This window comes from Centruroides vittatus, unplaced genomic scaffold (genome assembly GCF_030686945.1).
Source record: "Centruroides vittatus isolate TY-2023 unplaced genomic scaffold, ASM3068694v2 contig_361, whole genome shotgun sequence".
Lineage (NCBI taxonomy): Eukaryota > Metazoa > Arthropoda > Arachnida > Scorpiones > Buthidae > Centruroides > Centruroides vittatus.
In genome coordinates, this window is record NW_027122185.1 from 1,877,987 (window position 1) to 1,904,687 (window position 26,701).

Consider the following 26,701-nt stretch of genomic DNA (forward strand, 5'->3'; position numbering starts at 1 on the left):
TATAAAAAGTACTAGTGTACAAAATAAATTTTAAATTACGATAGAAAAGACACAAAGGCATAATAATTATACAATACAATATCATTTATATTACTCAAATATGCCGTAAGATATTCAAACAAGTTCCAATACAGAATTTGTCAGAAATATAATTTTTCAGAATAGTGTCAAGTTTCTATGAAACTTTCAATTATAAATCAATGAAAATATTTTAAAATTTATTTAAAATAACTAGCGATTTTATTAGAAAAACTTCTGGGACATGTACAACCCCATCTTAGGGGAATTTGACGCTAAAATTTGATTTATCTAATACAAATTATAGATTCATGATAAATGAATCAAATTTTAAAAAGAAAATCAAAATATATCAGATTTTAAAATATTATTAACCCAAATTTTTCAAAAACTGTTTATATTAAAGCGATGATCAAATTAAAAATTGTTCTGCAATATTTTTCGTAAAAGTTAATTTTATCAGTAAATTATATTAAAATATTTCGGTGTTCGATATGTTACAGTAAAAACCCGTTTTTAGTGAAAACGCGTTTTAACTAGTTGAAACTAGTTTTTACTGGATGTCATTGTTATAACTAGAATTTACTGCTAGTCAAAAATGAATTTGAGTTAAAACTAGTTTTAACTAGACAAAACGAGTTTTAACAAAATGGCTTAGTAAAAACTGTTTGGACCAAGGTCATTCAGCTAACACGTTTCTATAGTCACGTTCCTATAGAGTCCCAGCGCAAGTTACTCGCGCGCCGCCCTGGTGGCAAATATTTACATAACACATAGGAGTTCGCTAAAGAGTGCATATGCGTTATATCTGAGACATTTCGAAAACCGTACCTAGTTCAGTAAATCGCTTATTGTTTTTTAATTTAGCTTTTAGTTTTAGTTTAGCTTACTCGAAATTAAACGCCCTTACACGTGTAAAGATTTTTTAAAAAATTGTTGATTTCGAGACAAATGAGATATTTGTAAAATATTTAGAGTTTAAAAGTTCTAAACTTTATTTAAAAGAAAATAGCATATATTATACACAAATCCAATTAGCTTTATATGTAACAAATATTCAATTTTCTTATTTATTTATCTATAATGATGTACTGTACAAAATGTAATACTTAAAGTGGAAAAAAATGAGACGTTCATTTATTCACTATTAGAGAAGATGCAAATGTTCTACTTTAATTATTATTTACCTGCAATTGTAAATAGTATTAAGTTTCAGTGTTTTCACAATAAAAAAATTTCACTCATTTATAATTGGTGGCTGCAGATTTACTAATACTGCACAAACAAACATTATTTTATCTACATATGGAAGAAGTGAAATGGGTAATCTACAGTTCAATATTTCAAAAATTTTAATTCTACCAATGGTTCTCTCAACGTGAATTCTTACACGAGCAATTTTGTATGTTTCGTCCATTTCATTAGCACTAAACTGATTTTGATTTGGTTTTGAAAAAGGAGGCATAATTAAAATAAATTTTTATTTTCGACACCCAATTTAATTTGAGGAAACCCTCTATCAGCTATAACAATATCTCCCTCCTCCAGTTTTTGTAGAATATCACAATCATTTGTTATAAACGAATCTGTACTTCTTCCTCCATACCCACTAGAAAGAAAAGTTATGTCCTGATGGGGCAATTCCAATTAAATATTTTACAGTACAAGCAGATTTATAGTAGGAATAAAACTGAATTTGATGTTGAACTGATGATGGCTTCTCAGTTTTAATTTCTGTACAATCGATGATTACTCTTGTTTCGGGATAATTTTCTTTAAATGATTGAGGTAATGTAGCCTTAATAGATAATTTTGTTAGCCAAATAATCCAATCTTGTGTTGCAACAAAAATAATTTCTAAAATTTGTAAAAACTATGTTTTAATGGTGGTTCTATGAATTCCAAACAATGCACCTAATGCTGAATAGCACAAACCCAACTTTAACTTCATTAGAAAAATTAGTAACTTATTTTCCCAAGACAATTCATAAATTCTAACAGGACTGTTTGGAAGCGTGTCTAAAAGTAAATTGAAAACATCGAATCTTACTGATATTAGATCTTTTAAAAATTGATCATCATGAAAATTTGCTACACCACTAAAATGACATGACCTATGATTTTCTCCACATTCTTTTGAAATCATTTTAATATGGGAAACTTGAGTTTCAGAAACATTGTTACTAGTCATGCAAATAAAAAATTTTTAAGTCTCCAAACCGTTCGTTTGTAACCTCTGTTTGAGTTCCAAAATCACGTTTTTGTTTTTGTTTAGGGTCTAAAAAATTGTTTTCAATTGCTACATCAAAGGTGTCTTCCTGCTTCTTCAAATAAAATATTCCTTCTGTTCATTAGGTGTTTATATCTCTTCATTGACTGTTCGTGTCGACAATTTTCTTCATTGCTTCTTTTTTTCGGGATAGATTGTTGGATTATAATTTGGACATCTTGGATCTTCACTTTTTTCCCCATCTATAAAATGCATACTGCATATCCGCGCTGATTTAGAGGGTAGCCACTGTGATCCATTTTTACTAAATTTACAAGGATATTTTTATAAAATTATTCGTGTCAATTTTTTAAAAATTAACAATAAATTTTGTATTTCTTCCTTTTGTCTTTTAGCAAAATTTATCCAAATTTGGCGCTTCTGTTTAAGGTGTAGACCTGCCAGAAAACAATAAAATGAAACTTTCGGCGTTACATGTTGCGTGTTTGCTAGTGTATTAGAACGTCCAAACACAACAATTTACATTTGATTTACCCATTTTTAATATTATAACTCAAATACAAATTAAAAAACAATAAGCGATTTACTGAACTAGGTACGGTTTTCGAAATGTCTCAGATATAACGCATATGCATTCTTTAGCGAACTCCTATATGTTATGTAAATATTTGCCACCAGGGCGGCGCGCGAGTAACTTGCGCTCGGACTCTATAGTCACTATAGTTTAGTTCGATACGTTATTATTAACGAGCATGCGCGCTGAGCAAGACTACTACTTTTCGAACGATTCGTTACTAACGCGTTTAACTCGTTAAGTCGAACGCACCCATAAACGCACCCATTAACTCGTTCGTTAAGTCGAACGCACCCATAAACACCAGACAGAAGAAGAACAGAATTTCCATATAAACCGGAGGAGAAGGACAGAAAGAAAGAAAGAAGGAGGGGAAAAAAAAGAATACAAGACGTAATTGACTGGCATCTTTAAAATGATAAAATTTAAATGCATGTGTTTATTGAAACGATCTATATTTAATATTGTATAGCTTAAATATAATAATGATTCTTTTATTGCATGTTTACTGCATGGGGCAAATATATTCGATATTAACTTTTGGTATTAATGTACAGTAGACTCCCCTATAACACAAGTTCATATAAGATGGATTCGTATAATACGGCGGAAAAATTGCGATCGTGTTCGTATAACGCGCTAGAAGAGGCTCGTATAACATGGTAAAAGAATGAATCAGATTATCATGGCCGACTCGTGTCTCGACAGGATTGGTCGAATGGTTTGTGCAATGCAGGTTTGTGCAATGTCAATAGTGGACATTGCACAAACCGTCGAGTTTAAACGAGCAGCGGACCTACTAAAAAACATTTCTTATTTAACGGCCATAAAAATTATATTTCTATTAATGATGTCTCCAAAGTTCGGCAAATTTTCCGCAGGAAGAATAGCTTATCGGGAAACACGCGTCCGCCGTTCGATGAATCGCTCCGCGACGAAAACAAGCTTAAGCAATGGCGTCTTCGAACGGTGCGCACTCGGTAAGCATTCCTACAATATTTCGTTTATAGCACAATATATATAGATTATTCCAAAAAATTATACGTGTTTTGGAAATGTTCGAGTCAAATTAGTCTAGAATCGATTAATTTTATGGGACAAAACCTTTCAAACAGCCGTACTCCCTAAACTGCACGAGTGCCCGGCTCATGTATTTGTAAAATCTAAGTGACTCGTACGTCACGGATTCATATAACACGGAACGTATCTACCGTGTTATAGGGGGATCTACTGTAGTTAAAATGCTTTTTAATTTAGAATATTACATTATTATTTTATATTACGATATCGAAGGAAATTAAAGTTAATTCATGTATTTGATATATCTGCTATATAGATATATATGTAATAATAATCTCACAAGTTATCCAGATATGTGAGGTTCCATTCCGAAATCATGTTAATTGCAAAATTTTCAATGTTTAAAGTATAACGAAAGGTTACGTACGGTACAAATACCTGCCGGCAGGGCCGGATTTACATAAGGACATTTGGGGCCTGTGCCCAGGGCCCCCACAAAATAGGGGCCCCCACAAAACTGTTTAAACATAATTTTTTCCTATTACTGCGACAAGCTAGTGTGGCCTAATCATGAGGGCCATAGGCAAAGAAAACCAAACCCGGGAAAAAACCTATGAAACATCGGAAAATTTCGGGAAAAAATTTTACATAGGTGTTTTTCAATTAAATTAAAATAATTCGTTTTACACAATAAAATATACATGTATGTTTACAATAACCTTATTTTTAAATGAAATTTACAACTTTCTAGTTGAAATCTAGTTGAAAGTACAGTACTTTGTGTAAATTTTCTAAATCATCAAATTTGCCTACTCTTTAAGGGGGCCTCCACCGAATTTGTGCCCAGGGCACCTGGATTGGTAAATCCGGCCCTGCCTGCCGGGAGGAATCTCAATGAAGACAACGTCTTTAAATATTACCAATGGATTACTACTACCGCGGTAGCACTTCCATCAACTCAGAGTTTTCACAAAATTTCCGTTAATAGAGCTAGTGGAAGGAACGACGAAACTAGATCGAGGCGCCTCTAGCGGCGACGCCGGGTAACAGAATCGGGGCTACAAAGCCGGCGCCAGTGTTGTTGCATCTAGTACTTTTGTACTAAACTAGTACCTTTTTAATTGTTTCAGTACCAAGATACCCAACACCATTTTCCTACTACTATTCATGAAATCCTAATACCTTTCAAAACATTCATTTTTATTCTTATTTCTATATTTTTTTTACTTTAGTTTGGCAGTAAATAGATGTTTTTATTGCTTCTTCATTCAGCAGTTGAACGTATTTTTTTTTTTTTGCAATTAAATTTAATAAAAGCTAAACTACAAAATCGAGTTCTTACCGATTCCTGTGAAGCACTGTTAATAGCAAAGGAGCTACTTAAAAGCAATAACGATAAAATGTTACACTTGGAAACCATACAAAAACATTCTAGTGAGGAAGATTCTGGTGATGATCATCTTACCAGTGATTTTTCAATGTGATAATTTTAAAGTTTAGTATTTCATGTTCATTACTTTTGTTTCAACATTTTGTTCATTTGATTGTTGTTGAGGAATAATAGCATTCTTACAATATATGAATTTATCCTGTATGAATTTTATGTTACATGTAACACTATATATATTTTAATAAATAGAAATTTGATAAATTATAAATTTATATATTATTTATAACTATATATTTAAATAATATATAATATATACGTACTACATTCAGCCGTTTACGGTCAAAAGAATGCCTGCATTAGTCAATGCTGTATAGTCACTTCTCGACTTACGACGGGGTTCGGTTCCGCAACTTCAGACGTAAGTCGAACTGGTCGTAAGTCGAGAAGTGACTGTAGATCATTAGGACTGAGCAGTATTAATATTCTGATATATATTATACTCTTAATTTTGTAAATTTAAAGGGTGGTGTGGAAGAAGTAAACTATATATTCATTGCATGGTAAATAATGAAATTTGTAACTAACCATATATATAAATGAGCTTCAATAAGGACCATAGCAGTAGCTAATAGTATTGTATTAACAGGGAGAACTTTTACCTTCATTTCCTCAAAATACTAATTTTGCTTCTTACCCTTTTCTTCCACAGATCTCTTAAATTCAAATATCACATCGTATGCCAATTAATATCTGTCAGATTAACAAAATAATATTAAAAAGAAAAAAAAGAAAATTACTAAACTTTACATTAGAGAACTAAATTTAAAATAGAGCCAACTAAGGTTTTATAACAGGAAGATTGGTTAGAATGCAACACATCTTCATTATATAATTAAACCTCAGGAATTAAATTGCAGCCAGCCATTTCTCTTTCCTCCCAGGGTATTGTTCATTCGGGAACGAATAAAACTTTGTACCTGACGGCGCAGTAATATAGGTAACACTACAACCGACCACACAATAGTTAGTTTTTGAAGTTTTGTGTGGCAGAAAGCTGTGGTTCATTATCACAGGAAGAAAACAACCACTGCTTTTCAGTACGTATCCAATCCAAAGACGCACATGTTTTCCCGAAGCAGTTTTCATTCGCCTGCGTACAGGTGGCGCTCAACTCAGTTCCGCTAGCTTTATACACCCACCAAGGATATTTTTATTTGTATTGATATTTTCCCATGTCAAGGACGTTCGCTTATTTATCAAATCAATTACTTGTATATCGCCTTGTCAGGAGGCTGACCACTCTATATGTTGTTGGAAGCTCACGATCTACATAATTGTACAGCCAAATTGACAACTATTTGAGGCAAGAAGTAGCAGTTTGGAAACTCCCGTATCAATCATACGAATACGCATTGTTCATAACAGACGAGTCAGCGGTCAACAAATTATGCAAGAAGAAGGCTACCATATACCGAGAACCGATGTTTCGTCGAATCGACGAAGAAGGAACCTGGATATACTCCATTCAGTCGCCATTCAATTTGGTTATAGAATGGGAGGTCAGGATGGTCAAGTGAAACCACACAGGGATCTTTAAACTACTATGACTTGTATCGATGTTATACCCGGTACACGTCTAACGTCTCATTTCCAATCAAGAACTACTTTCATTGTTGCAATCCGAAACCACTACGTTATACCTGCAATAACGAATATTCTCAGTCTTACGGAAACTAAGATTTTGTGAGAATCTATCCATGAAAATACTACATCGAACATTCTCCGAACCAAGAACGAGACTGGTCATTGGAATTCTCTGGACGAATGCTTCGAGACTCACTCAAGACAGAATACGTCAAAACAGATCCTGTTCAAGCCACCAAATGGTTTGAATCGTCCCCCTTGTGACATGAGGTTTAATTCTTGTCGCCCTATTACTATCATTGTGATAGCACTGTCGATTGGTTGGAGATGTCGCAAACAATCGTGTTGCTCGAAGAAAAAGAGACCGGCATTTAGATATCCCTCTCAATCTTAAGGAGAGATCAAAGTCGATCCCACTGGAATTAATTGAACTAATGCCAGCGACAGTTGGACCGAGTTTGTTCCCGAAATTTCATTCAACAAGATGCTGACCTTGCCCATATGGGAAAAATCTGTTACATTTCCCGTCGGAGTCAAAACTATTCCTACTCAAATGAGGCGTTTGTAAAAATCGCGCGGAGAAATCTCGTACCTCCGAACGAATATAACACAATTTATATATAATTTCTGTCAGTTAGAGAATCGAGACTCAACTTTCTTTTTTCTTTGTTTAGAACCAGAACACAATGGAGGAGCGACGAACATCAACATCCACTGAGGCATCGAACACAGAGCAAGCATCCACCTCCAATCCTACAACAAACCTGGCTGTAAGAGCAGTATTTGTATGCCCAGTATGTTATGATTATTTGATCCGACCCATCTTTCAGTGCTCCGAAGGGCATACGATTTGTTCCAGATGTAAATCTCAAGTACAGCAATGCCCGCACTGCCGCGTGAATATGGGAAGTTGTAGAAATCTTGCGCTGGAACGATTATCGGAAATAATCGCCTTGCCATGTAAATTCGGATTTAACGGATGTCCAGAAACCAGAGTTTTTCCAGAGAGGGAAGCCCACGAACGGTATTGCGAATACAGAAGCTGCTCATGCCCATCATTGGATTCCACTTGTCAATGGGAAGGAATGCACCAACAGGTAATCTCACACATCGAAGAAAAACACCTCGGCATGCTCTCCCTCGAACACCACTCAGTTCAAATGAACATTATTGGATTAGAACTAACTCAGACCGTGATTTGGACGACTCGTCTTCATTGCTACTAGCATCATTTCATTATCCAAGCCGTGAAAACTAAAAACGAAAATTCTTCCTTCCTATTATTCATAGTCGTTAGGATCGTAGGAACCTGGAAAGACGCTGGTCATTTCCGAGCAAAAATCAAAGTTCGTGGGTGGGAAAGACATTTTCTCTGGGAATCGATACCCTGGAGTGTAACCAGCGATATTGAACATATCATAGAAACGGGAGATTGCTTGATCCTACACTCAGAAATGTTGGAGCGAATGCTAAAAGAGAAAATTTTAACGATAATGGTGTCCATTCATCCCGCGAGAATATTAAATTTTGTTGAGACCCGAACAAGGTGAGAAATAACGAATAGTATCTTTCGAAAACTTCTTTTATCAACCATAAAATGTTACCTCATCCTTATGTAATATGAACGACTACACTTACTATTTCCTTAAAATTAAATTGAAAATTATTGCATAAAATTGATATGAGCTCCCCAGAATATTAAGATCATTTTCCTTATATTTTCTTCTGCAGAACTGTTCCATTTTGGCGGGTACAGGATTTCGAGCAGTTCGAAGGGGAACCAGACAGGCCACCGGATAGGGGAACACACCATATGGATGAAGTGGCAATCAAGCACGCTATTCGGCGTATTCAGAGCTCCACAATAAACTTCCGGCACCCTGAACTGCTTGTCCTACCCATGGGGACGGAGTTGTTAACAGAACTCCGAGAGGAGGTAGAGAAGGTAACTACTTTCGCGGTGGAAAGAGCAAAACAATTACAAGAAAACAAAAAGAAAAGGGAAACCGGCAAAACGGCGCAAGACAATGCTTCGAGAGTCCACTCCCATCAAAGAGAACCCGAGTAGATGATGCTTATAAAAGTCCACTTCCACCAAAGAGACCTCAAGTACATGAAGCTTATGAAAATTCACTTCCACAAAAGAGACCTCGAGTACATGAAGCTTATGAAAGTTCACTTCCACAAAAGAGACCTCGAGTACATGAAGCTTATGTAAGTTCACTTCCACCAAAGAGACCCCGAGTACATGAAGCTTATGAAAGTCCACTTCCACCAAAGAGAACCCGATTAGATGAAGCTTCCGAGAATTGACGTTTAACACGAATGAGACCTGGAGCCAGGCCGGATCATCGCATAGACAAATGAGACAAATGTCTAGGGTCTGGTTTTTTGAAGGACCTGGTTTTTTGAAGGGCCCGTTCAAACTGTCCATTTTGAAAAGATTTGTAAATAAAATAGTTTACTTTTCTGAATTTTTAAATAAAGTTTATTCATAGTTATATACTTACTTTTAAAAACTATCTTGGCTTTTATTTAAATTATCTTTTTCATTATTCAATTTACCTTTCATGGGTAAAATATTATATTATTTAAATATTAACCAAAAAGGTTAAATTAAACAGTTAATATTTTAAGGTAATATTGTTATTGTATAACAACTTTTGTTAGACCTTTAATAAAATAAATTTCAATTTTTTTTAATTTATAAACAAACTGTTGAAACTTTTCTATAAAAACTAAAATTTATTGTTGTTTATTAAATATTTTTAATTAATAAAAATTTAAGATTTGTTTTAGTTTTTCACATTATTTAGTTTTGTTTTATTTATTGTTTTATAATTTTTGTGCGCTCTATTTCTTGTGGGAGAGGGAGGGAGCCCTCTTCTGGACTGTTTGGACCAAGGTCATTCAGCTAACACGTTCCTATAGTGTATGATGAATTTCGTATCGCTTTAACCCTTTTCCCCCGACATCTCGTTTACGTTTATTTTGCGATCCCTCCTAAGGCAATATAGGTCAGTCGGGCGATATTATTTTAAAAATTCACCAAAAATCAAATTATCATTATATCTATATGAAAAAAATCACTTACAATTATTAATATCTTTAGTTTTAAATACGATATTTTTCAATACATTTTATTAGAAAATTTTATAAGAAAACAAATAATATATATCATAACTGACACACAAACTTGGTAATTTGTAACATTTTGTGAAAATTAACATTGTCTAGTTACATAATTGTTTGCTGGCACCTAGCCAGAAAGACGTAGAATATTGTTTTGTACAATTGGATATAACACTTATGCGTGTATGTTTATTCGTTGTGAAATTATCGCGCATTATATCAAACATTTGTTTGAAATCAAAATTTTATACCACTATCAACTAATATAATGAATTATTATACTTTATTCACTTCGTATGGAACGAGATTATATCTGTTGTTAATAAATTTTACAAAAATCGATATTTACCAAAGTAACGACGAATCGGTACCCTCGAAGTTTTGCTTAAAATGCCAGGATACCGATCGATCGGTGCCTTCGGGGACAAAGGGTTAATTAATGTTAATAACACAGATGTGTGACCAATATTTTCAATAAATATCGTATTAAATAATACAAATGTTTTAATCCCAATCATCGCTTTATTTATTCCCCCCAAACATATTTATGTAGCTAAAATTAGTTTTAACTAAGGTTAAAAATTAAAAAGTTAATGTTTAATTTTAGTTCTATCTAAAATCAAAACATGTACAGCAGTAAATTCTAGTTTTAACTGGACAAAACTGGTTATAACAATGACATCCAGTAAAAACTAGTTTCAACTAGTTAAAACGCGTTTTCACTAAAAACGGGTTTTTACTGTAACATATAGTAAGATATACATATATGTTTAAAATGGTTATGTATTCAGCACCGAATTGTAAAAATTCGACAGACAAAGGTGTACAAAGTAAGAATGTTCCGTTTTCCCTCTGATAGATCCAGGAGAGTGATGCTTTAACAGTTAATATAAGTAATGGTTTATTAATGATTATATACAGAGGAACCAACTTTATTAGAATCGAATAATAATAAGTTTTCATCGTGAATAATTGAGAACATTCTGCCTTAAAGATTTTTGTCCCAAGATAACATTTTATTGTTTGATAATGTATTCAACTTTCGTAATGTACAGTACATTAAGAAAAAGGACGATCTGCTTCATTTTAGAAGCTTTTTTTGAACAAATGTTTTTAAGACATTAAACATTGCTTTTTATTCAGATTTTAAAAAATATCACACGAATATTCAAAAATTTATTATTATTTCAAAACGTCTTATTTGTGTATATATATAACCGAGACGAGTTAATAATAATAATAACAATAATCAGCGCAGAGCCCAAACAGTTAGAAGTTGAAAGTCTAAATTTGGTACACAGTTAGGGTACGTTACGAAAACGCACACTAAGAAGGGATATTTCGAAATTCCTCCCCACGAGGAAGAGGGACAGGATTAAGACTTAACACTTCCATCAACAATGGAAGTGTTAAGAGAAAGCGACGTGCAAGACGAAGATGCAGTATTTTTCGTTTTTGGGGAAAATCGAACATATTTTTAGACCCATCTAAAAATTCTCTAATTAGTCTGGAAACAGGGGAACCCAATTCTTGCATTCTGTGAAAACGGGCAAGGTTGACTATAACGTAATAATCTTAATCTTCGCTATCGTTACTTTTACCCGAGCATCGCCGGGCCTACCTGCTAGTATTTAAATAATAATAATAATAACCATGGAAGAGGACGAGTTCTACAAGTATTTATGATTCCAACAGTCCAAACTAACAACATATAAAAATAAAGCAGAGATTAATTAAAGAATACCAAAGTAGGTTAAATGCTATTCTCAAAGTACAGTTAAATGCAAAACACACAGTTAAAGCAATAAACACATGTCATTCCAGTACTTACATATTCTTTTCGAGTTATACATTGGACTTACACATTTCTTGAGCAACTCCAAACTAAAACAAGAACAACACTTACTAAGCATAAACAATATCATCCTATATCCGCTATAGAATGATTAACCCTTCCACCTAAAGACGGCGGACGTGGCCTGATTGTAGAAAAACTCTCGCAGTGTCTGTATTTGTTTGTAGTGAAGGTTAACTGTCAAACAACAAGAAACATCACAGTTACATAAAGCAGTAACTCTAGCAGACTCAAATAACACACCACTAAATTTACATTCATAACATATGGACACGACACAACATATAAAAAGTATAGACACCATTAAGCAATCGTGAGCTCAAAAGGCACTCCATGGCAGGCCTCCTTACCACCTGGCCCAGGATTTTGTTGACAAAACTGCGTCAAACAGCTGGTTAGCTCGAGGATGCCTTTTTGGGGAGACGGAAGGATTCGTGATCACCATACAGGATCAGGTCATAAATACTAAAAACTACAGAAAACACATACTCAAAGATACAACAATCACGAATGACACGTGCAGAAAATGTCACATCATGCCAGAAACTATACAACACATCACCTCTGGTTGCAAGCTCTTGGCACAGACAGATTATTTACACAGACATAATCAAGTAGCAAAATAATATACCAAGAGCTTGCAAAAAACACAAAGTATCAGACATCCACGAACCGTACTACAAATACATCTACAGACAGTAATGAAAAACAACACGCGTACTATGACAGAGCCATAATCACAGATAAAACAATCTACCACAACATAAATTCACACTCATTGACAAACACAAGAAAATCACATACATTATAGACATATGTATTCCAAACACTCACAATGTACAAAACATATGCACTAAAAAAGTCAGCAAGTACACAGAACTCGCCCAGGAAATAAGGCATCTGTGGAGGATGGATAGGGTGCTTATTATAGCTGTCGTTCTCTCCTCTACAGGTGTCATACCACACACACTACACAGCCTGGGCACATTACAATTGAATAGAAACACATGCATCACACTACAGAAGGCCAATATATTGAATACATGTCATATTGTGAGGAAATTCCTGAATACAGAAACACACACTGATACACTTTTTTAACTTTTGTTTTGGTTACTATGCCTTGACTTTGGTCCGGCGTAGTACACAGCCATTGGTGTTAACCGAGTATATCTCACATAACTCAACATAATAATAATAATAATAATTTAATTATTATTGTGAAGATTTCTGGTGTATGAGATTTGTAACATAATAACAAATGTTATAATAAATGATTAGTTGCTTAGAAATCTACAGAAAATTATTTTTCTCTTATAGTTGTTGTTTTCCTTTAGCAGGAACAAGTCATATAAAATTGCTGGAATATATTGTGAGGCCCGGAAATAACCCCCAAAAGGGATATGTACGAGTTTGTTAAGTCAAACCGCGAAATGATAACTTTTATAAGTGTCGAGTCGGCGACACCGGACTTTGATGTCGACGCTCATAACGAGTAACGGGGAAAACAAAATTTTAGGTAAAGAAAATTTAGAAAGAAAAATATTAAAAATTAAGACGCAGTTTAAAAAGCAAAACGAAACCTGAAAGAAAAAAAAATATATCAAAATGAGCGTTGGTGTCGTCGTCAACAATTAAACGCGATCATAGTCTAAAAGACGGTGTCGGATGAACCTTCTTTTGTCGACCTTTCCTGCGACCTAACGAAGCTCCATTTACACCTGGAGACAGGTGGGAAACCAATTGGGAAGCGAGGAGGAGAAGAGTTAGCCAATTAGCGATGATTCGATCCCGAGAAAATTATAAAGCCTCCGATATCAAGGACAGAAGAGCTTCCTCTAGACTACCTGTTGTGTTCGTTCACCTCCAATAGTGGTGTTTCCGTTCATCTTTTGTGCACCGTCTCTTCAGAATTTCGAACTTTTTACTCGACGTTGCTACGGGGCCCCTACAGCGTAGGACCAGACCGAAACCGAAAACAACCTAAAGCTCTGAACTCAAGGACCATTGCTAAATTTATGTAAGCATTTTCGACTAAAATAAACGGTTTCTATGTGAAACGCTTGTTTTTCTGCCTCCTCAAAACCGCCACCCACATGCGAATAGCCCTTAGCCATCCCGACGGTTGGGAATAAAACTCCCCCCCATTTCGGCGAACTTACAATATTCAATAAGGAAAAGTCACCTGAAATTTAGTGTATATTTTATAATTATTATTGCTTTTATAAATTCATATTTTGATACAAATAATGCTATTTGTTGCATGTAATGTCTTTCAGTGTGAACTAGGGTTTCTCATTACTCGGTCCTTTGCTTGTCCCGGTATTTCGGGAAAAAACTGATCTGTTTTCCGACATTCCTGGAAACTGATGAAAACAAAAATCCAGTTTATAAACTGCTTTAATATTTAACACATATTCTAAAATGTTTGCAGTATGCATTATTAAAATGGCTTTAATTAATCCTGTTTAAATTACCTCAAAGCATGGTTCTCATATCAGACTGTGTGGTAAAGTTTTAGTTTTCTGGAAGACTCTAGAACAACTTTATGTAACTTATTAAACAGAATAAATTTTATAATATGTTGTTTGTGACCGAAACACACTTTAAAATTGAAAATAAAATATGGTAATTAAAATTAAAACTTTCAATCATTTAAATTAATATTTCATAATAATTGAGACTAACGTAATAAAAATTTTGCATATTCTAAAAAAGAATTGTTGCTTAATAATTATTTTGTTATAAAATAAACAATAAATGAAGTTTATATTTCTTTTTGTTTATTGTCTACTGTTTATTGATAAAAATTATTATCTCATGCAAATACTTTATTCTTATCTAATTTTAATTTATAAAATTGTGCTCTTGTTTGCAGTTTGTGTAAAGCAAAAATGCATGTGTATATAGAAAAATAAATATATTTTTATTTCAACAAATATCTCGAAATTTCTTCTCTAATTTTGTATTTTAAAACTAAATAAATTTATCCTCATACTTTATTGTACGAACCATTGACATAGCTTTTTATTTTGAAACCTATTTAGTTAAAGCTCTTAATTATATGTCAGAGTAACCTCTAAATGAAAAGACACTCTATTTGAACTTATAAAAAGAATTACGTGACTCAAACTCGAAGGAACGTGCAAGTTACTGCACGTATATAACATGAAATCTATACCGTCACCTTGGAACTATGGACCCAATATGGCCGCACATTGGTGTCCTGACCTTTTAAAAAAATAAGAATAAATCGGATAGACGTAGAAACTATTATTATTTCTATCGTAATTTTAGTAAAAATAAAGACAGAAGCTTTAACGTTTATTCAATATTTACCAAAATTTAATTTTACAGTAAAATTCATCGTATTGTTTTATAATTTAAAAAACATTTTATTAAATATATTTTAGATATTCTTAATTAAAATAAATAATTATAAAATATAAATACTATAGAGTTAAAGTTAAACGTGGCAAAATGTCATTGGTGCTTGTAGACATGACGTACTAAATTCCGGATCAATAGTCGTGATAAAAGCTTATTAGCTGAATGACCGAAGAATGCAGGACGTAGTTGACTCGTATGTATCTTTAAAATTATAAAATTTAAATGCGTGTATTTATTGAAACGATCTATATTTTAATTCTAATGTTTTTTAATTTAGAATATTATATTATTATTTTATATTATGATATCGAAGGAAATGAAAGTTAATTCATTGTATTTGATATGGACCGTTTATTTTGAAAGTGGTATGAGTCTATTTTTGTGGAAAAAATGAGAAATCACATAATATACATACAATTTAGAGTGAATTTTTTATTTATAAACAATTCACACTTAACCATACGCTTTGATCTATTAAAAATTCATCGGTAAATGACATTGCATAACCATTGACTATGAAAGGGGTGTAAGTCCATTTCTGGCCCAGAAAGAATATATTAGTTTAGTTAAATTCACACAGAAGTCTTTATGAAATCAACTTACATATTTCTAAAGTCATAGAAACATTGTCAAACTTTGTGCACTTTATTTATATTTTTGAATCAACTAAAATGCAAATGTTTAAATATCTGTATATCTGCTATATATATACATGTAATCAGCGCCGGATTAAGCCTCTAGCGGGCCCTAGACAAAATTTAAATTGGGGCCCCATTTAAATAAGTTGCTTCTAAACAAATCTTATATAATGTGACATTAGCGTAGCTAGCATGGGTGACACCCGGTGCGGATATCGTGGTGTCACCCCAAGTCACACCGTAGTGTCACCCTTTTTAACTCTTTTATAAAACACTATTGAATTGTAATATCTTCGCACTCGAGCAACTTGAACGCTATATCGAATATGCGATGTCGCGACGTATAAGTTTAGATTTAGAAAATAAATCATAACCATACATTAGTACTACCACGAGAGGCGGTCCTAGGAATATTTCTAGATGGTGAGAGATCTCGTGGCGTACATTACTTCTGACGCACGGGTGGCTGTTGACCTTTTTTTTTTTTAGGCAATGGCTAGTCGAGCGGAGCTTAGTAGGAATTGTTAAATAGAGCCTTTTCTGTCCTATCGAATTTCTTACATAATAATTTAACTCGTTTTGAAACAGAGAAATCTTCTGCACTGAAGCCGGGCCCCTCCGAATTACGGGCCCTAGACATTTGCCTACTTTGCCTATTCGATAATCCGGCCCTGCATGTAATAATATTCCCACAAGTTAGCCAGATCAGTCAATTAAATTAATATTTATTTATCAAATATGGCGTAAAGATTTTAGTTTAATTAATATGATTTATAGTAATAAAATTAATAAAATCAATTAAATGAATTAAACAAAATTAATATGATTAATTAATCAATCACATCTTTATTCGTGTACAGGGTGTTTACAAATGATTGATTTATTTATAATTCATTAATGGAATGCGCTCAATCATTTGTACACACTTTGTATTAGAAAACTTTCCCTGTTACTAGGGTTTTACATAGATTAATTAATGGAAGTAAGTAAAGTTTACTATTAATAAAATTCAAATTATTTCTTTAATGTCTTTTTAACATTACATTTCTTTTAATATTATATTAAATTACATTATAATAATAATAATAATAAATTTATTTCCAAGGGAGATTCCCCTATTTTGGGGGGTATACATATAGTAATATAATATTACATTTTATTTTATATAATTATATAACAAGAATCACAATAAAAAAATAAATCAGTAAGTCTACATGACTCACCAACATGACATTGGTTGATGTTTTAAGAAATCAGAGATACAAATTGTCTTAATAATTCGTTTTCCAGAATTCAAAGTTGTGTTGGTAGATCAATGATTAAATAACACAGAGAATTTTCTCAGTCAAGTTTACAAAAAAGTTAAAGATTTTATAAGCATCTTTTTTATTGATGTTGTTTAATTTATTTCTAAAGTCAATAGGTGATTTTAAGCAGCGTATATTTTTGATATTGTATTTTTCTCGTATATTATTCAAGGATTGACAGTTTTGTAAGAGGTGAAGCACCGAGAAGTCCTCTTGTTGACATAGCAAGCAGTGTGTATTTGAAAGATTTATATAAGTATTGTTAATAAAAAGCGAGTATTTATTTAGGCGTAGTTGAATTATTAGTCGTTTTATACTCAGGTCTACTGGTAGCCATATATAAGGTTGAGACGAAGGGATATTTAAGATGTTGGTATACCAGGGGTGATAATTGCTTTGGGTTAAGGAAAGTTGATCTTTATTGATTGATTGAGCGATAGCAGAATTCATCAAAAGAGAATAACCATATTTCCAGTCATGAATTGAGTCTGTAAATAATAGTTCCGATACTCCAAAAGAATTTAATATTCTTCGAATTTTATATTGCCATAACTGTTTATTATTGTTGTTTTTACTTTGTTTTACCATTTCTTGGTATAATAGTCTAATATTGTCATCACTTTTATATTTAAGTCTGTAGTAAAATTTTATTATTCTTTTTAACAATTGAGGAAAGATCCAGGAGCGTGATGTTTCGTGTCGAATGGCATATCCAGGTATAGTATTTTCTAGTTGTAGCAATTTACGTAAGAAATAAATATGCAAAGATTCAAGGCTGTAAATGTAATCCAAGCCCCAAATTGGACTGGCATAATAAATGATAGGACTTATTGCAGTATTATAAAGTTTAAAATGAATGTTTAAATTTGACGTTTTCATTGTTGAACATAAGAATAAGAGGTTATCAATTGCCTTTTTGACCCTAACATTTAATTTTGATACTTGATGTTTAAAAGATAAGTTCCAGTCAAATTCCACTCCCAGATATTTGACTTCATTGGTTATTTGTAGTAGAGTATTTTCGTGATAAATTTTCAAGTCCTTATTAGCTAGTTTTTTATTTTTACGGAAAATGACAACGTTGGTTTTTGTAGGATTTATTTCGAGGTAGATTGAGTTAAGATAATGATTAAGTTGATTGATTTTACGTTGCAGAGATATTTTATTCGGAGCCAAAATTACTAAATCATCGGCGAAAAGGATGTAGTGAAAAGAGGTATTGTTTATTTCAATGCCATCTGAGGAATAATTAAAAAGTTGATCAATGTCCCTTAGATAAAAATTAAACAAATATGGTGACAGAGGATCTCCTTGAAGTACACCACGTGAAAGATTTAGAGGTGGAGATAACGAATTACCTTGTTTAATTCTAATGGTATAATTTCCATATAACTGTTTTATTAAAGAGGTGAATTTAACACTTGCACCGCTAACTTTTAATTTATGTATTAATAACGGTGTGTAGATTGAGTCAAAAGCTTTTTTAATATCGATAAATGCGGCGTAGACTTTCCTGTGTTTTTTTAAAAGATGCAGTTGAATTATCATTAACAAGATAAATATAGCAGATTCTGTTCCTTTGTTTCTTGTGAAGGCGTATTGGAATTTGGCGTCTAGTTCATTAGTTTTAGTCCATTGCTGGAATCTATTTGCTATTATGGAGGTAAAGCATTTTCTTAACGTTGATAACAGTGCAATAGGTCTATAGTTATTTGGAGATGATTTGTCACCCTTTTTATAAATCATGGTTAAATTAACTGTATTCCAGGATTCGGGAAAAGTAGATGTTTTATACATAGTATTATATAAATGAAGTAATTTTAATCGAGAACTGTTAGACATTAATTTTAAAAATTTCGTGGGAATATTATCATGACCTGGAGCTGTGTGACTTTTGGTTTTTTGAATTGCATCGTTTAATTCTTCGATTGTAAAGTCAGCATCTAGAAGTTCGTCATAAACTTTTGCGTTATTTATTGTTGGAGGTGTTAAGTAAATACTTGGGTAACGCTGAAAGAAATTTTTCCAGGTATCGAAGTCAATAATTGAAGAGATTTCGTTTATACAAGGTTTTGGCCGGTATTTCCTTACAGTGGACCAGAAAAATTTGTTGTCTTTATTACATTGAATTAGATTTAGTTCAAGCTTTCTAAAATAATTATTCTTTTTTGTCTTAATTAAGTTGTTATACATTCGTTTAGCTTCCTTATATTTGTTAAAGTTGATTTCATTTGAATATTTTCTGAGCGTTTTTAGTTTTGCTAGTTTTTCCATTTTCATTTTGTAGCAGTCGTAATCGAACCATCCCTGTCCAGGCTCTTTATGAAGTTTCTTTCTGTCGCTATCCACAATTATATAATTTTTCATTATATTTATCATTGAGTTATAAATTTGATCGCTGTTACACTCTATAATTTTCGGGATGTTATCAAATCGGTTTTCGAATTCATTAGCATATCTATTTACTTTATATCGTATACTTATTTTTCTATCCAAGGTATTTTTAGAATTTTTTTCCAAGAAGAATAAAAAAGTTGTTTTTGTAGGAAGATGGTCCGAAATGTCAAAATCAAGAACATCAAATCGCAAGCAATAGTCCAGTAATAACTCCGAACATATCGTGTAGTCAATAGTTGATCTTCCATTGTGAGTTAGGCAGGTATATTCTGCAGGAGTATCGTTCTTAATTCGTCCATTAATTATATACATTTTAAGATTTTTTGTTATTTCAATTAACTTTTGGCCGAGGTTATTTAAATGCTTGTCTTTTGATTGACGGATATTTTGTATTAAAAAATTATTACCGGAATATTTAGAGTCCATTAACTCAGCAATTCTCGCGTTGAAGTCGCCGACTAGTATGTAGTAAGGAGTCATATATTGCCAAAGTTCTATTTGTTTAGACATTTCGTTCAATGTTGATATGTCTTCAGGTGGAATATATATGAGCATCAAACTTATTAGGTTATTCATAGTGTTATGTAGAATTGGTTTCATGAATTGGATAAGAAGCAAAATGAAGTTGTTAGATTTTTTTGTCTGTAGAATTTTACAAAGACCTTTTTTTATTAGTAAACATAGGCCTCCACTTGGTCGGCCTGGGCCCGTTTGTTTTTTTGCTAGAGTTGATACCAATGTATATTTTTCGAAGAAGTTTGAGTTATAGATTGATTCTGAGGTTATCCAGGTTTCAGTAATTGCAGTAATATCCGGATCGTGCTTTGAAGTAAAGATATTTAATTGTGATATTTTATTTTTGAGTCCTTGGCTATTCCAATTTATTATTGTTAAGTGTTGATTATTGGAGCATGATTTGCGGTATTGAGTTTTCTCTCTCCTGTTGATCTGTCATTTAGATAAAGTTGTTATCCCTGATGATGGGAGAAACGTATCAACATGTACTAATTTTCCCGTTCTTAAACTGTAAGTTAACTTTTCTCGCTCAATTGTTAAAATATCATTCCGTAATTTTACCTGGGGATTTTGTCTTCGTAGATCGTAAAATTTTGATAGTAGATTTTTACGTCTAGTTCTTGAGTTAATAGTTATATCTGGGGAGATCTGAACATTTTGCCAGTCACCAAGAAGATTTTGTTGTTTTCTACGTATAAATGAGGAAAAGATGAGATCTCTCGTTTGGTTATTACTAAAAGTGATTCTAATTATTAGGTTTGAAGTTTTTGATAGTTGAATTATCTCAAATATATCCTTTTGAGTTATTTCTTGTAAATTTAATGTATTAGTAATAAAGTTGAGTATTTCTGCTTTTGAAGTGGATTTATGAGTTGGATAATTATACATAATTATATTGTTGTAACGATGTTCATTTGTTAACGAGTCCATTTTAAATTGTAGAAGCTCTTTATCCGTTTGTAGTTTGTCTATTTCTTGCTTCAAGTTATTAATCTCTACTTCCATTTTTTTCTGAGTTTCTTTCGTTTCACGAATGTTTTCGTGAATAGTATCAAGTTCCTGTTTGATAATTACCATTTGATTAAAGAGTTTATCGTTAGTTGTATTTATCAAATCCGAAATTCTGACCCAAAGCATGGAAGTAGTGGAGTCTAAAGAAGTGTCCGGTTTGTTAGTCAAAATCTGTTCAGAAATAGTTGACTCACCTGGAGTATCGTTTACACCAGTTTGCGATGATTTTCGATTATAATTCACCTCTTCAATACATTCTTCCTGAAGGTTTTCTTCGGGGCGAAAATTAAAGTCCTTTATTGTTTTAGAATTTGATGAAGATGACTGGTTCTTCTTTGTTCCCGATTGGATACGATTTAATGGAGGTCTTCCTCGTTTGGGTGGAGAACGTTGCATAGTAATTATTTTTGTTATAGCCAATATAAGTTATAATAAGTAGTTAACAATAACAAATTTAAGTTATTAGTGATAATTAACGTTTAAAAATGATGAAATTCTTGTTCTTGATGTAGAGAGCCGAGTGCTTTGAAAAATACGCCAGTAGCCTCGACGGAAGAACACACCCCCCAAATTACATTATTATTTTTTGTTAATTTAATTAACCGACCACTAATATTATTTAAATCATTGTAAAATTCTCTCAGGGAGGAATAATAACTCAAAAATATTAGACCATACGTTTAACTATTGAATCATTGCGTGACAAATTGCACTCATCACTAGAGAATTAAATAATATAGTGGGTCTAAATTTTATTTGTAATTTATCCATAGAAAATTAGATTATTATGATTTTCAAAACATTTTTAAGGGCACAGTGTTGGAGTTAAAATTATACCTACAATGAGACTATTTATATACAATCCTTAGTCTCACATTCTTTAAATAAAAGCTAGATTCATTCTTAGACAAAACTCCACCATTACGAAAAATCGTGATCTTAGTCTTCTCTATGTTTATTTTCATATTTATTTTTTCAGAATTCGATTCGCTAAAGTCAATTTTCTTTGTAAACAATCTTCGTCTGCATATTGCATTGAATGCACTATTTTATTCCCCACATCAAAGAGTCTACCTTCTTCTCTCTCAAATATTTTATCTAGATCATAAAGCATCGAATAGAACAAATAGGGAGACAGAGTCGGGGGATCCTGTAGTCGATCCCGTTGAATATCAAAAGATTGGTAATGAAATCATCGGAATCTTATTATTTATAGAATCCAAACAATTGCCCTAATCACATTTATAAACCTTATGTCAACCTTGTTATCTCAGGCGTTTGGTAGCGCCTGAGACAACAATGTTGACATAAGGTTTATAAATGTGTGGTTTATAACGTTTACATAAGATTTAAAGAATAAACGCCTTTGTAAATCCAACAGTGTACGTACATGCATCTTTCGTCCTTTTCCAGACAATTTTACTGGACCAAAGTTGTTAACATTAAAACGAACAGTTTAATTCTACTATTCTTAGTGAGAGTTAATCTGATAAATCTGTTTATTAAATATCTGACTTCATTACTTCTTGATTACATAAGTCTCTAGAATATGATAACAATATCGTGGGACAAAGTACTGTATTTCGAAAAATATAGAGAAACTTCTTTTTGATTTTATCCATTGAGAGAATCTTTTAACTAATACTGCTGTAAATAATATTTTTAAGACATATAACATAGCAATGGTTCTGTCTATAATTAGCTGGATTCGATTTTTTACCTCTTTTATGCAACATCCAAAAATAAGTAAATAAATAAATAAGAAAATTCCACTTATTTAGAATACCTATCTTTTGATAGATTATATTGTAAATTTCTGTTAATATTCAATTGCATTTTCTAGTAACTTTTTTAAAACTTTAACTGAAATTAAATCTATTCCTGGAGCTGTTTTAACCTTCATATTTTTAATTTCTATCTTTAGTTCTACTGAAGGAAATGGTTCGTATACTAGAAAATTATTTGTTTTTCTTTATTAAATTTCTTCCTCTAATATTTGTGATGACATCCTTAATATAGCGGACATTATTCAGGGACGAATAAACATCAGTGTGTTTTTGTCGTTTTCTTATGAAACTTTTCTATGAAGAATCCCGAACGGAAGTTATAAACTAAATGTCGTTTTTGCAAAATCTATTTGCACATCTTTTGTATAGTCTGTATACAAATCTTGGCATCAACCCGCTTATTGGTTATAGCTACAGAGTGCTCTGAAGAGGGAAACTAATTACGGCCACTCTGTATATTAAATGATTAATGCCCTTTATATAATAAGTAATTCGTTTCGAATTCGAAAGTTAAAATTACCCGTTACTAACTAATAAGGCGTTACCCTCATCCAATCATCACATATCCTATCACATTCTCTATAAGCTCTATCTCATTTTCATCCTCGTTTGTTGGACAATAACTCAAGATAACAGTCAAAGGACTACGGCCCAATACATTAACTGGTTAATAACTCCTGTGCTTTTCTGAAATATTGCAAGGATGTTTGTGTATTAGGGAATTGATGCTATTATATTTTGGTGATTAAAGATCGACAGGGATGGTGACATAAAGGAGGTCATGTGTATCTCCAGTAGGGTTAGATTTAATGACGATTTTACTCGTTATTTACATTTATAAATTTTTTTTTATAAAACCCATCCCTTCCCTCAAAATTAAGCTTTCTGCCATTTTATAATAGTTAAAAATATAGATAATAACGAGTTGTTGAAATAACATTACGAAATCAGTCCTTATTTCATTTATCTGATATGTGCTTGAGATTTATAAAGCTTTGTATTAATCTATTTTCTATAGAACTTTTACTGATGTAGTGTTTTTATCTTCTACGCTGCAATACAGTTTTCCAGAATTGTATTAAATTTCTCCTCGGAATCTAATCCGGTATATTTGGTTCCTTTTCTTTAACCTCAAATTTAGAGCTAAATTATTCACATCAGGTACATTTCAAGAAGAAATACCTCTGAACAAGTATTTCCTTTGATGGACTATCAACCCTTATTTTCATGCTGTTTTGCACATGCAGTGCCGGATTAAACCTCTAGCGGGCCCTAAACAACATTTAAATTGGGAACTCATTTAAATAAGTTGCTTCCAAAGAAATATTAAATAATGTCACTTAAAATTTTTATTAATAATAGAAAATACAAACATCAATACAATAATAATTGTATAATAAAACCATTTTCTGGTATAACGGAAAATATATTAAAAACTATATCATTATAGTCATTAATTAGTCTTTAAAAATTTACACTTTTAGTTTTTGGATTTTCATTTCAGCAAATTGATTAATTCTAGAGTATCATTTTCTATAGCAAAGCATTGCTAAATACCTTAGCTTTTAATTAATTAAATTTAATAATTAAATTTTTATAATAAAATAATTTAAATTTAATAATAATTTAATTAATTAAACATAGAAAAATCTCTCTCCTGTTGAATTACTTAAGTAAATTATTAACAATACTTCGGTATCAGGAAAAGAAGTATGACGCACACTATACATTATGCAGCACCGAATCCGATTTTATTACTTTATTAATTATTATGATGACAATTTATTGTATTATTTAAAATAATAACCGGTTCTTATTTTAGTAATGAAAAGTCCTGCTACCCAGAATGACCTTTCCGATTCAATTGATATGGGTGGAATCGTTTTTAATGCATTTAAGAGAAGACAGACGTTATGTGTTTTTTCACCCGTAGTCTCGAAGATTTCTAGTTCGTTTTCGAGATGCGTTGTAGTACTTCTTTTGCTCTCAAGTGTTCTTGATTTGTCTACCTCGTCTGCTTTAAAAGAAACATCAAGCTTGTAGCCCGATAATTCGGCAGTTCGTTTGTCTTTAATAATCGGGTTTATGAAGAAAAACTTCATACTTGCAGACTTCGTACTTGTTTGTATCCTTGCCCAGTATGCACAACCTGGCATAATGCAATAATTGAAGCTACTGGGCACGGTTAAGACAGCATCAGCGCAATTATTCAAGATATTACAGGTTCTGAGAAGTAAAGGATTTTCAGATTCCTGCCACAAGTAGGCTACATATTGATTATTAACAATCTGTGACATGCCATAACGAGCAAAAATTTTAAAAAACTAATAAGCGGACTTAAAATTAATAAATTCAAATGTATTCTGACAGTTTATGAGTTAATTATACTTTCTATCTGAAAAATGTTCTCAACCTTAATACAAAATAAGAAAATAGTGAACTTTTAAAAAATTTGCGGGATTTCCCGGGATTAGAAGAATCTCCCGGATTAAAAAACAGCCGAGATTACCGGGATCACGTTAGAGAAACTCTAGCGCACATGCAACAACATTTCGCTTTGATGCCTCACTAAAATATTACCTTAAAAACATTATAAATCTTAAGAAGAAATTTAAATTTAAATTAAATACTCATTACCAACAAAACTAATTTGAAGTATAGTACGTTGAGAAATATCCGAAAAAGTCTGTTACTAGTACATAATGCACCACGTAGTCTATTCGTGGTGACTACAGATTGTTATTTTGAACAGCGAATATAAGAGGCACCTGCACTTTAGACAAGTAAACCAGGCAGAAAAATTCATCTTAGAATCGAGGAAATACGGTATTTTCATAAAGGTTTTCAAGATTTCAGTTCCTAAACTGAATTAAGTAAAATCAAAGATATAAAATGCCAGTTTTTTTAACCGATTTTTATCTTAAAACGTTTACCGGTACCTATACAGATTGCTTTTACTATATTATTAATACTGAGTTTTATGAGCTATATTGCATTTACAATTTTTAGTGCTTATAATTTGCTTAAATCTAATTTTCTAAGTTCTAATCTAAGTTCTAATTTTATTAATATAAACAATAATTTCGATTTAGGATATCATGAACTTAGATAAACATTACGCATTTTGTATTTCAGTTAATATAAATTGCAGTGTACTTAGGTTTATTTTAGATTAACAACTAACTTACTCAAAGTATGTTTCAATTTAATATTGTCATTAACAAAGTATACCTAACTATTAAAAAATGCTGAAGTAGTCATTGAATTCAGATTTCCAGTAGTCGAATTCAAGTAAAAATGCTATGTTCAGTTTGATGTCGTAGCATTGTATTATATAAACAGCACAGTCAATACTCATCTACTGTATATTTTTCCTCATAAAAATTCTATTGGTTTAATTAATTTAAGCAACTTTCATAACATCCCGTAATTTTGAATGTTAACGTGTATTCATGATTAATTCAATCAAAATAATGCAATTATCATGTTGATTGAAGAAGCCACAATTCATTTAGTGAATGCAAATCGATTATATTTCAAACTTCTATTAGGCCTATACTAAATTATTAAACGAAACTAGACTTTACATCTACCGAGTAATTAAATGAATTAATTAAAATATTAATTAATTCAAAGTACGTTAAAATATGAAAATAATCGCACAATATGTATTTATATTTTAGAAAATACAAGGGAAGCGGTGCTTCCACAGCTTCCATGGACGTCACGCCACTGCTAACTTTAATTACTGTGTTATCTCCATTCTAACGTACTATACACCCGATTTTCAAG

General features: G+C 32.1%; 2 protein-coding genes and 1 pseudogene across 3 annotated transcripts in view; 1 reads left to right on the forward strand and 2 right to left on the reverse strand.

Moving 5' to 3' along the window:
* LOC136975017 (baculoviral IAP repeat-containing protein 7-like) overlaps window positions 1-26,185 on the reverse strand; it is a 98,654-nt gene extending 72,469 nt beyond the window's left edge. For both annotated transcript variants that reach the window (XM_067270006.1, XM_067270007.1), the window contains exon 1: window positions 26,146-26,185. In XM_067270006.1, the coding sequence (XP_067126107.1) occupies window positions 26,146-26,170 (25 nt within the window). In that variant the 5' untranslated portion in view covers window positions 26,171-26,185. The remainder of the gene's footprint in view (window positions 1-26,145) is intronic.
* Window positions 1,233-2,209, reverse strand: LOC136975026 (uncharacterized; annotated as a pseudogene).
* On the forward strand, window positions 7,563-8,102 carry LOC136975038 (E3 ubiquitin-protein ligase sina-like). The gene has a single exon (XM_067270028.1). It carries the CDS (start codon window positions 7,563-7,565, stop codon window positions 8,100-8,102), a length of 540 nt encoding a protein of 179 aa, XP_067126129.1.
* Window positions 26,186-26,701: the final 516 nt, after the last annotated feature.